Here is a 12,822-nt window from a genome sequence, read left to right on the forward strand (position 1 = left end):
CACCCTCACACACTCTCTCTCTCACACACACTCTCTCTCTCTCTCTCTAACTCCCTCTCTCACACACACACACACACCCTCACGCACACACACCCTCACACACTCTCTCCCTCTCACACATACACACACCCCCCTCACACACACACTCTCTCTCTCTCTCTAACTCCCTCTCTCACACACACACACACCCTCACGCACACACACCCTCACACACTCTCTCCCTCTCACACATACACACACCCCCCTCACACACACACTCTCTCTCTCTCTCTAACTCCCTCTCTCACACACACACACACCCTCACGCACACACACCCTCACACACTCTCTCCCTCTCACACATACACACCCCCCCCTCACACACACACTCTCTCTCTCTCTCTAACTCCCTCTCTCACACACACACACCCCCTCACACACACACACTCTCTCTCTCTCACACACACACCCCCTCACACACACACACACTACTCCGGGAGATTCACTGGCGTGTGGGAGCGTCTAATTGCAGGAATGCAGTTGTGTGCACTTCTCGGTGTCAGAACAAAGCTTAGCTCATCACTCACTGGATCTGTAACACATATATTATCTGACAGAGCATCTGAAGCAGATCTGAGAGCAGAACGCAGCCGTCCCATGATGCACCTGTGTCCAGCGCTCAGGTATCTGTGTTAAAGCTGCATTAAATCACGCAGCAGGCAGGAGCCAAACACACGGAGAGCCATCGATGTTTTCACACAACACTGAGAGCGAAGCTTCAGAACGCCGCAGGAGAAAGAGCCGAGTGTTTCTGGATCCAGTGAGGCCAGGATAATAACACACAAATCAAAATCTGCTTCCACACTACTTCCACATTCTGGGTTCATTTGGATCTGAAGAATCATTATTGTACAGTATTAACTTTTTTTAACTAAAAGCATATTTTATCTGATCAGCAATTCCTCAATTAGTGCAGTAATATATAATATAGCAGTAATATAGTAATATATGCAGTAATAACATGATATATATATATATTCAATATTGATGAGAAATCTTATTTGAATGCATCACTATATGCAATTTATTTGAATTTAATTAAATTCATCTGAATTTATAACTCATGATTGCTCAAAAACAGTCAAAATTTATGTAAAAAAAATATTCATTTTACTTGCATAAACTCCGATATGTATTTTGAGGGTCTTAAAGCAATTTGCAAAGTTTTGTTTCCTTACTAAAAACATTTTTTTTTAGAAAATTCTAAGTATCTGGATCAAAACGAGATAAATATAAAAGACAGAAGTATGAAAAAGACACTTTACACATGAAACTAAAATCAAAGGGTGTCATCAGAAGAAGTGAATGGCTGATTTATTAATTCAACAGATTAATGAAGCAAGTGACCTGCTGATTTTGAAACTGCATTCAAATATCCTAATTCTGCCATAAGCCATTCAACTCAGAACTGCATGCTTGTACACTAGTTCATCTTGTGTTTGAGTTTGAACCACTGTGTGTTGATGTACCTCTCCTGCAGAATGATCTTGTTCTCCTTCTTCCAAGTGTCTTTAAAGTCTGTGGAGAACTCGTGCCAGACGGTGAAGAAGGTGTTGGGAGAAACCTCTTTCTCTCCGCTCTTGGCCTTCACCGAGAAGAAGACGCAGAGCTCCAGGAACCTGCCACACGAACAGATCATGAACACAGAGCAGCGGGACGCAGGAGATCACACACACGTGAAGACCAGAGGAAACACATAACTGAGCACAGCATCACTCTCACAGAGAACCATCACTGCCTTTACAACAGTATGTGTGTTTACACTTCCAGAAACACAGGATGCACACACCGCATACAAATAATGATGCCTTACATTTTGTGGGTTTCACTAAGCTGCTTCTCTTGACTTTCCAGCTCCGTTTTTGCTGTAAAAAAGAAATAAAAAAAGTTGTGAATCTTTAATTACATGAAACATCTCCATGTGAGTTTGCAGTAAAAATAAGTCGACTTTATTTCTAAAATACAGTAGAGACGGATTCAAAGCAGCTTCAGAAAAGTGAAAAAAGAAATAAATGTTAATGCTGCAAAATTAATACAGTTTTAATACAATATCCCCCTTTTGTTTTTTAACAGACTGTGATGCTTTTCAAAGTTAATAATAAGAAAAAATACGTTATACTGTATAAGTAACATTAAGATTATAAATCTATAATGTGTATGTAGACTAATATTAAATAAAAAAGTATATCAATAAATGCATGTCACTTTCAAATTCTGAATTTTTAAAATCAATCAAAATATTTTAAATAACAACCAATAAAAATTGCAGATTTGTTATTTCTATTAATATATTTTTTTAATATTTTATAAAGTAATTATAAAATTATTGCATAAAATAGCTACATCAGTATACATTTGAGAGCGAGAGAAGAGAGAGAGAGAGAGAGAGAGAGAGAGACTTCCTCAGAAGTGCAGGGGTCAGCAGGGGTCATGACTCAAGGTGCTCTTTGACAAATTGAGGCCGGTAGTAGTTAAGGGTTCGACACCATGAAAAACCACAAATCCACACACACACACACACACACACACAGACCGTTCTCCTGACAGACGTGTGTGTGTGTGTGTGTGGACCTCTGGTCCGGGGGTCAGAGACTCTGATTAATGCTGCTCTGAGGTCAACAGAATCTCATGCTCGCGGCTCTAGAGGTCACGACGCTTCTGCTAATAGCAGTCAGGCCTGTGATGTTCACCCGCGGCAGCAGAAACGCAGGCGAATGAAGCCGATTCTCAGGAATCCCAGGAATCCTCTCGTTTAATTGACACCAGTCACACACTGAAGGAAAATCCCATCATTCCCACGTTCACTGCATCATCAGACTCACTCACCTTCAATCACAAACACCTCCATCCTGTCTTTAAACGGCTGCAGATGCTCTTCAGTCGAGACCGAGCACACCTTCTCCACCTCCGCAGTGCATGCTGGGAAATACAACATTTACATTCACAAAATAATCCGACACACACTCAGGGTATATACAGCAATCCTTAAGTTAAATTTACTACTTTTTAATACCTTTTTCACTACCTTCAGAATATTTTTTAAAACCATCACGACACTGAATTGCAAGTGTTAATCAGCGACCTTTCTATTATTTACACAGATTTTGACATATATAACATACAAAAAATAATAGATTTAGAGACTGATGTTGACAGCATATTGCACATTTATTTCACTTAGTAAATAAAAATAAAACAAATACCATAAAATGTGCAATGGAGAAAATGGATAGACCGAACAATAAGCCTGCCTGTTAGTGTTGTCACGGTACCAATATTTCAGTATTCGGTACCGATACCAGTGAAAATCCACGGTTCTCGGTACCAATTTCGGTACCAAAGCAAAACACAAAAATTTGCTAATAAAAAAAAATAACTTTTTAGCACTAAAAATAAAACCAATGCCATTCTTTATACTTATTTAGAATTGTGTTTAAAGTTTTTCTACAAGTTATATAATTATGAAAAACAGTAAACAAGTTTCACCCAAATTTAATTTGTCTTTTAATTTATCAAATTTAAACACATTTAATGTTTGGTAAATAAAGGGGATTTGCTATTAAAATTAAAACATGGGAGAAATATTGAGATTTTTTTTTTTTTTTAAATAAAGTTTTTTTATTTTTTTGCAACAGTGGTAGCAGTATCACATACGTTTTACTAAATAATAGTAATATTTCTAGCACAATGCCCTTATGTAAAAATTTTCTTTTAGGCCTAATGAATGCATATTTGTCATTTTGAAATTTCTATTTGCGCATTAGCTCCGCCCACTACCGGAGAAACCGGTATGTCTTCTGCTTTTTCGAAAATGAATATGAATAATTCTAAATGAACTCCATTATTTTGACAGGAGAAGACAACAGATGCTGAAATTAATGCAAGCGTCATGCGCTTCAGTCTATGTAGTAAATAAACCTGCACGTCTCTGCCATTCATTAATTCACACAGAGACGCGCAGAACACGGATTCATATTTCAAACAACTTTTGCGGCTTAACATTTACAGATACTGGTCCATATGGAGATTTGATTTGATTAATTTATGCTTTCACAAATTCCATGACTGTCCATATTAAAATGTAAGTTTCATTTTCATGACTGGATTTTGAGATTCCGTAGGCCTACTCGTTTTCTGCTTCGCGGAAATCATAGCGCTGTATGCGTCAAGAACCGGGTTTGAACGGGACCTCGGTACTACCGGTCGTTAACCCAGCTATTAGAAAACTTGCATTTGTCCATGAAGACGACGATGGTTGTCCAGTCGTTGAAGATATGCCTTGAAGCAAGTCTAAAATAAAACGTAAGCCAGCCACTTCTGTTGAGCGCGAAGTGTTCTGAGATGATGCCGAACGACCACTGAATATGACGTCAGCATCAAACATACAGTGAGACGGAGACGGAAGATCTTTGATTATGTGCCCAGATATGCTAAAGCCCATATAAACGAACTAACACGAACGCAGATAGAATTTCAATCAGAATAAGACACCTGATAGTCTGGAAAAAATAATACCTAATTTGGAAAAAAATAATACCTCTGAGACCACATTTAACACTTTTAATGGCCTTAAATTTGACCATTTTGATTTATCACTTTTTAATACTTTTTAAAACCCCGCGGACACCCTGACACTGGGCCTCATTCCTCATGTGACACTGAAGACTGGAGGAATGATGCTGAAAATACAGCGGAGCATCACAGAAATAAATTACACTTTAACACAGATTCACACAGAAAACAGATGATTTACAGTAGAATAATATTTCACTATTTTACTGTTTTTACTGTATTTTTGTTTTAGCAAATAAATTATTTTGAGGCATTATGTTCCCCACACACACACCATTATCTGTAAGCAGTGTAAACCCAGCTGAGGTCTGTCTGGAGCGGATCCGATCATGAAACCGTTCGGACGCGTGAGAACTGTGTGAACCGGTCTCAAGCGGTTCAGCAGAACGTGTGGATTCACTCCGGATTAGACGAATCAAACACGTTCACCTGTGAACCTCAGAGATTAAAGAGAGCGAGGGGAAAACACACTTCCTTCTCTCATTCTCTGCTGAAACATGCAGCAATTAGTCCAATTATGTTCAGGGGAAACCGTCTGGGCAGAAGCCATCAGACCGGCCGGGTTCACCACGCAGAAAACACCAGACTCATCCAGCAATAAACCAGTCTGATTTCCCTTTAACACTGGTGTTTGCAGGGTGTTCTGGGTAATTACATGATTCTGTCATACTCTGATCTCTAGTCAAATCACAGTACAATACAATGTGTGTCCAACTTCATAGAGATAATACGGTTTACATCGATGTTTATTACATGCATTTGATCGTCAGCTCTGAAGAAATGAAATCAGAGAGAAATCAGCGATCGATCATGAACTCTGGAGGCGTTCAGCACAAAACATGTACAAGTGAAACCGAGTCATGCTGATGTCTGGAGATCTCATCTCGGTGTCTTCTCACCTCTCAGATCTTTCCGGAGTCGCAGCAGATCTTTAGTCAGGTCTTCAAACTTCATCTGAGAAGCCTGAAACAGATCGTGAGGTTCTGGGAGAGGAAACACACACGTCTCCCTGCCGGCGTCCTGAAACACACACACACACACACACACACACGACGACACTCAAGGCTTTCTGAAGATGTTCTTCTGTTCTATGAGAGCATCATAATTAATCTCACCTCATCAAAGTGTCTCAGGTAGTAAGCGACGATATACGACATCAGACTCTTACTGTTGTCCTGAAAACCACAGGAGAAAACCCACCCAATGAATCAAGAAGTGTGATGGCGTCTAAACTCTGTGTGTGTGTGTGTGTGTGTGTGTGTGTCTTACGCTGCTCTTGACATCCTTGAGTTTGGGCAGAATGTCCAGCGTGAAGCCATCCGCCTGTCCTCTGGTGCGATTCCCTCCGTTCATGAAGTTCCCGAAGGCCAGAACTAATCCGAGAACCTTCAGCACTCCAGAACCGCTCTGAAGAGCCTGGAGAGAGGAGACCAGAAACCCGGACTACATGTGTGTATCTGACTGATTCGCAACAGTGAGGTTTGATTCACCAATTTGATTCAAATGAACCGATACAGAGAATGAACTGGTTTGCTGCCGCTGCAATCATATACTGAAGTACCTTACAGACTCTCTGCAGGATCTGGAGTTTGCGCTGAACAGACGAGATGCATTCAGTGAAGGTCGACTGAAAGAGGATACAGAAGACTCGTCCGGAGAAATTAGGAATCTGGGAGAGCTGATGGAGGAACCTGTGAGGATCAGAGATCTGTTAGAAGTGTTGAACAGCAGGTGTGACATATGGATGTTTAGATCAATCGATTCAATCGTGTGTGTGTGTGTGTGTGTGTGTGTGTGTTTAGCCTCACTGTTCAGGTTTGTCCAGAGGTTTGTTTCCTTCTTTGTCTTTTGAGGATTTGACGTGTTTCTCGATTTTCTCCAGCTCGTCATGCTGGGCTCTCTGAAACCACAACACACATCTGAAACACACTGAGGCTTCTGGACTATATATACAGAATAAAACAGTGACTCACGGGTCAGAACACAGATCAGACTGACAGAAAGAGTGCTTTGAATTAAATCGAGGGAGTGAATGATTCAGTGACTCACTTATGAAGGCAGTCAGCTTAGTTTCTGAATGAATCAGTTATCTGAACGAATCGTTTGAATGAATGATTCAATGATTCACTTGTTAGGCCACGATTTGCTGCCACCTATTGGCTGTGGTAGTTTAATATTTAGAGTAGCATTTCATATAAAAAAAAAACATTTAAAATGAAAAATGTGGTCATTCTTTATTGCAATGTTAAATCAAAATAATTATTTTCAAAATATTTATTCCTAAAGCTACTTTTTCTTTTCAAATGTTTTTCTCATTTAGCATAATTCTGACTTTAAATGATCTTTTGGGGTAATTTCAAAGCCAAAGTTGAAGTAATAAATTGAATAAAACCAGTAAGTGCGTAAGAGAAGCAGAGTTTCTCTGCGAGCAGAACTTGATAAACACAGCCGCCGAGATCAAACGCAGCGAGACGCACAGCTGAGGACATCAGGAAGGTGATCAAAGACAGAAAACATCTCTCTCGCTCTCAGACGCAGAGAGAAATGAGGCTAAGACAAACACGTTCACATTCAGGAGAGTGTGTGTACGGCTCAGGCGTGAATATAAACTCTGGAAAAGTCTGGGGCTCCATTAAGCGTCATCAGGAGATCCATCACAGCACATATACACACACAGCACTTCAAACGCGGTGATTAGACGCTCTGCATCCCATTTACTGCCTTCTTAAGTGTAAATATAGTTAATATGAAGCAGCTTTCAGCGCTCGGCCTTCAAACACAAACTCAAAGGCAGATATCAAAAGACAATATACAGATACGACACGAGCGGCAGGACTGACATCTGCACACGGGCCAGACTGGAAACTCACTCATAAAAGCAGAGAAAAACACATTAGAGCCATCATTAGGTGCATTACTGCAGTCTGACTGTATGTTTTTCTTTTTTTTGCCATTTGAACAGGTCTGGATTCCATAATTACGTCGTGAGCCAGACGAAAACATCTTAATGTTTCTGCCTCCGCCGACAGAAAGACTCTCAGAAGAATGAATCGCACGTCCTCTAATGATTTGGCACATGATGCTTTACAATAAGTGATATTTATTAAAAAAAAAGCAGCTTGCATACTGAAACAAAAGCTTTTTTTGACTGAATGTTCTGCTGAAATGGGGCGAGTTTAAGCTCACGTTTTTATGAGACACAGCGTTCATTCCTGCAGCGATGCACTCTCTCAACTTTTGAAATTAGTCGATTCTGCATGTGAAGATTTAAACATTTAGCACGATCTGAGGATGTTACGAGCACGTTACACTTTTAGGGGACTGTTCTAAATATGAGCAATTGTGATGCATGAAAACAAAACAAGGAGAGAGAGAGAGCGAGCGAGCGAGGGGGAGAGCGAGGGAGGGAGAGAGGGAGGGAGGGAGCGAGAGAGAGAGAGAGAGCGAGCGAGGGAGAGAGCGAGAGAGGGAGAGAGCGAGAGAGGGAGAGAGCGAGAGAGGGAGCGAGCGAGGGAGCGAGAGAGGGAGCGAGAGAGGGAGGGAGAGAGAGAGCGCGAGCGAGAGAGAGCGCGAGCGAGAGAGAGCGCGAGCGAGAGAGAGGGAGCGCGAGCGAGAGAGGGAGCGAGAGAGGGAGCGAGAGAGGTAGCGAGAGAGCGCGACAGAGAGAGCGATAGACAGAGAGAGAGAAGGATCTGCTTACGTTCTCGTAGAGCGCCTGTAACGTCTCCAGATCAACCACAGTGTTATCCAGATTCAGGATCGCTGAGCACACACACACACACACACACACACACACATTAGACAGGAATCAGCAGCTGAATCAGATTTTAAAACAGTAGCCTCATATCCCTTTAGACTTCAACATCAATGATTCAAGTAATGTATATTTAATATTCATAAATGTTTATACGTTAAACAAAATTAATATATTTAGAAAAGTGTTTTACAGTTCATTTAGCGATGAAAAATCTTCGGTTGCAGAACATAGATAAGATTCTTAGTAGAAAATGTAAAGCTTTTAATTTGACAAATGGTAGAAGGGTAGAATAGAGCAGAATAAAAAAACGCATCCAAAAAGTAAAAAAAAAAAGGGGGGGGGGTGCAAACCTTATTTTATTAATGAGGATTTTATGAATCCTTAAAAATTCCCATAAGCAAGTGGTTGAAAAATAAACAGCATCACAGCTTTCAAAAGCTGCATTAAAATTCAACATTCACGTGTGATTTGAACAGCTCTGAGTGTGTATTAGGAAGGAACGCGGTCCGTGTGTGATTAACACCATCATGACGTCACACGTCTGCGTTCGATTTGAGCTTCACAACATCATACGACAGACGAGGCCTGAATTCCTCACACACACACACACACACACCATGCACATGAGAGCTCGCAAACGCATAAACACACACTGATTAGATGGAAATCAAGCACAAGTTCTGCTGGCATTCCAGGCACATTTCTGTCTGAGACCAGAGACATGAAACATGAGTTCATCCGACCAACATCCCATCATAACACGACTCTGATATTACAGCAAATAGCATTTTACACTTAAAGACACTCGTCTGGACCATCGGTGACACAATTACACAGCAGCCAATCGACCAATGTTTTTACACTTTAATCTGAAAGTTATTTCTTGCAGGAGTTAGTCTGCTTTGTGATTAAGTATCATTCCAGATAAAACGACTATATTAATGGTGTGAAAAACAATGAACAATTTATTTATAAGTACTTATTAAATTTAGTCATGTTAATTTAAAAAAATACATTAAATATAGATGAATGAATGTTTTAAAGTTTTATAAAAGTAAAAAAAAAAAATTTTTTAAACTAAATCTGGCCTCACATCATTAAAACTCTTATTTTAAGTGTGTGCCCTGCAGCATGATTGATTACTAAAATTATGTTTGAAGGAAGATATTTCTAAGTCCAGCAGGGATCTGAAGGCCTGAGAGGTTCACGTTTATGGTTGACCTGCAGTGTATCAGAGCATCAGGAAACCCTCGCTGCGTCCAGAGAACACGTCAATGCCCGGACACCGCACATTCAGACGCCAGCGGTGAAAAGAAAACAGGAAACGAGCTCGCCAGAACAAAACCTCAGCCTTACGTCCACCTCGACCCTCCGGTGACCGCAAACCACTCGTCACAAAACACCAACAAACATTTAACTCCAACTACAGAGTACATACATGGTAAGAGTGCAGTGATTCACAAACACACACCTGGATGAGAGTCAGTGCAGAAGAGCTTCATGTGCAATCATACAACAATATGAAGAGGCAGAATAATGCAGGGCATTAGAGGAGAAAAAGACAAACGGTTCTGACCGTGCTGAATGTCCTTCATGTCGAGATGTAAACTGGACATCAGGATCCCCACGGCCTGAGAACGCTTGGTGTTCAGCAGCTTCACCACCTACAACACACACACACACACACACACACACACACAGTCATTAAACCCATCGAATGTGGGAGTAAATATAAACCACTTGAGGTGCTCTTTAATCAAGCCACGCATTAAAGATGCTGTCAGACACAAAGAAGAATTACTTCCAATTACTAATGTGTAGCTCTGATCCTCATATTTATTAAACATGACTCAATGTCGGACGAGTGCGAGTCAATCATCAGATCACTACATGTGTAATTGCATCTATTTGCTTATTACGTCTTGATTTGTAAGGGAAAGTGTTTTCGGCTTGAAGAACAAAAGCCAATTCATAGAGCTGATCTTTATCCGTCATGAGGACAATGAGCTGAGAGGTGATGAAGAGCAGAGGAGAGAGGAACCAGGCCACAATACAGCCGATCTGAAACAGGAAGCTGCCGCCGAGGAGAAGATTCCTGCAGAGATCTCCAGAACCGCATGAGAAACGTTTGTTTTAACTCGACCGGAAACTCTGGCACACAAATGAGCTTTAAAAGACGCTTGATGGTTTTTTCTGCTGTTGATTCCGCTGCCAAAAACACAAAGCAGACAGAAGCAGAGCCATGCAAGCGTCCACACACTCTCTCCATGCTTCTAATCAACCTTCAAACCTTTCCTTCCGCAAAAAATGCCAGCTATGAGCAATCGGCGGAGAAAAAGCGCTCTTTTATTGCATGAACCCTGAATAGGTCACATTACAGAGTAAAATGCAACAATTATCAACTGCAGGCAATTAGACCAAACAAAACATGTTACTCTATCAAAGAAAAATGTTGCCGGGCAACTCCTGACAGACACGGAAACGAGTCGCCAATTATTTCACTCATTATTCCGTCATGTTTAAAACATGAGAGCCAAAACACGGCTGCTTTTAGTCAGTTCAAAATCTGCAGACTATTTCTGCTTTCTGAGACTGGCTGGACCTGAAGAATTGTTATATTTTCACCCAAAATCATATTGTATCGATCAGAAACTAATCATTAATGACTGAGTGTCAAAAACTGTAGAACCAATATTATTAGAAAAGAAAAAAAAAAGACATTCTTTGAAATTACTAATTGCTCATTAAACACACATATATATACATATCTATATTTTATAAAAATTATAAGAACCTATAAATCAAATGAATTAATTTAATTCTATTTATAACTATAATAATGATTGCTCAAAAACAGTCTGAGGTTATGAAACATACATAATTCTAACAAAACGACTAATATTACATGATTTTACTTGGATAAACTTACTTTCACATGACAAAAGTCATCAGTTTATAGTGCTGCAATGGATCATCAATAGACAACATTTGAAAGTATGAGATATGAGGAAGAGATTAAATGTGTTTTACAAAGTTTTTGACACCGATATACATTTCATGGATAATTTTACAAAATAAATTTTTGCTCCACACAAACCCGGGTCAAAAATGACCCGAACACGAAAACGATTAAATCTCAAAAAAAAAAAAAAAGAATTTAAAAAAAAATCTGAAAAAAGAAAAAGACATGTATTATGAGGTATTTAAGGCATGCATTTTTTAGAAATGTTAATGCATTTCTTCCAGTCAAATCAGATCCTAATGTGTACGAGGATTAAACCGAAACAGCCGCTGATTTTCCGGACGCCTCAGACATGACGAGAGCATCACTGAAGGACACGGCTCTCCAGAATTACCATCTCAAACACCAACCAGCTCAAACAGCCTCATTCCTTCAGGATCAGAGGAACCCGGCATCTCCCTTTTTTAATAAACTCGTGGGGCTGTTTAAACAAGTCTGTGCGGCTGCTTCAACAAATGAGACACAGCCGTATAAAACTTGACTACGTCAACAATCAGATGACCTTCTAACAAAGCAGCACCTCAGAGCACGATCCGTCCCAGAATGCACCGCTGCCACATCCGCTGACGCTCAGACAGACGAGTCACACAGGGGACTAAAAAACCTGTGTTATGTTAATAGAGCAGTCGTAAATATGCAAATGTGGAGCTGGATGAGCATTAGAGCGGTTAACCTCCGGTCTGTTCACAGGAGAGCATAAAACATTCTGACCCGGGGGAATTAAGCACCATGCCCCAAGAAGCCGTGGTTTACAGTGAATTTATAACAGCTAAGGGGCTTTTGCAGACATAACCGCTCACCTGCTTGGTCTTTGACCTGCTGATGGTGTCTGAGAGAGGCTTCTTCTTCTCTTTCACTGCTGTCTTGGAGAAGAGTTCGACAAACTCATCAAAATCCACGGATGGCTCCTCGATCTTCTCCCAAACGACAGAATGAGAATCCCTGCGGAGGAAACACCTGCTTTACCAACATATTAAATATCTGAAGAGGAATTTGAATCAAAGCAAATTAGACAAATCTAACATTAACTGCTTTTAATTTAGCTCATCTGATTAGATGCCGCATCTCTCTGGAACACTTGATTGTGATTGGTCAGTGGTGTCGTTCTGTAAACTGGGTAATTGATTTATTCCTCCATCGCTCTGTTTGTTTAATGTCTCTCTTATCACAACACACTCTTTCTGCTCACAGAATAAAATTATTTACACTCTAATCAACGTTCACTGTGAAAGACTTCATGATTTGGGCGGTTAACAATGTTGCTAGGGCACGGCATCCTGGTTGCTAGGGTGTTTTTTTCCTGTCAAACATCAAAAGTGAATCTGGTGAATCACACACCCGATGTGCAGGTGAAAACAATTAATAAATGCAGTATATTTTTCAGAAAGAGAATTTATGTTCTTATTAATGTCAGGACTGTTATTAAAATATT

General features: G+C 40.3%; 1 protein-coding gene across 3 annotated transcripts in view; it reads right to left on the minus strand.

The window, feature by feature from the left end:
• Window positions 1-12,822, minus strand: part of LOC128025575 (formin-2) — a 123,833-nt gene that overhangs the window by 95,260 nt on the left and 15,751 nt on the right. For all 3 annotated transcript variants that reach the window (XM_052612048.1, XM_052612050.1, XM_052612049.1), the window contains 11 exons: window positions 12,191-12,332; window positions 9,945-10,032; window positions 8,312-8,373; window positions 6,420-6,511; window positions 6,173-6,302; window positions 5,881-6,027; window positions 5,727-5,786; window positions 5,511-5,631; window positions 2,866-2,958; window positions 1,853-1,904; window positions 1,509-1,658 (listed from right to left, as the gene is read on the minus strand). In XM_052612048.1, coding sequence (XP_052468008.1) covers window positions 1,509-1,658; window positions 1,853-1,904; window positions 2,866-2,958; window positions 5,511-5,631; window positions 5,727-5,786; window positions 5,881-6,027; window positions 6,173-6,302; window positions 6,420-6,511; window positions 8,312-8,373; window positions 9,945-10,032; window positions 12,191-12,332 — 1,137 coding nt within the window. The remainder of the gene's footprint in view (window positions 1-1,508; window positions 1,659-1,852; window positions 1,905-2,865; window positions 2,959-5,510; window positions 5,632-5,726; window positions 5,787-5,880; window positions 6,028-6,172; window positions 6,303-6,419; window positions 6,512-8,311; window positions 8,374-9,944; window positions 10,033-12,190; window positions 12,333-12,822) is intronic.

This window comes from Carassius gibelio, chromosome A12 (assembly GCF_023724105.1).
Source record: "Carassius gibelio isolate Cgi1373 ecotype wild population from Czech Republic chromosome A12, carGib1.2-hapl.c, whole genome shotgun sequence".
In the NCBI taxonomy this organism is placed as follows: domain Eukaryota; kingdom Metazoa; phylum Chordata; class Actinopteri; order Cypriniformes; family Cyprinidae; genus Carassius; species Carassius gibelio.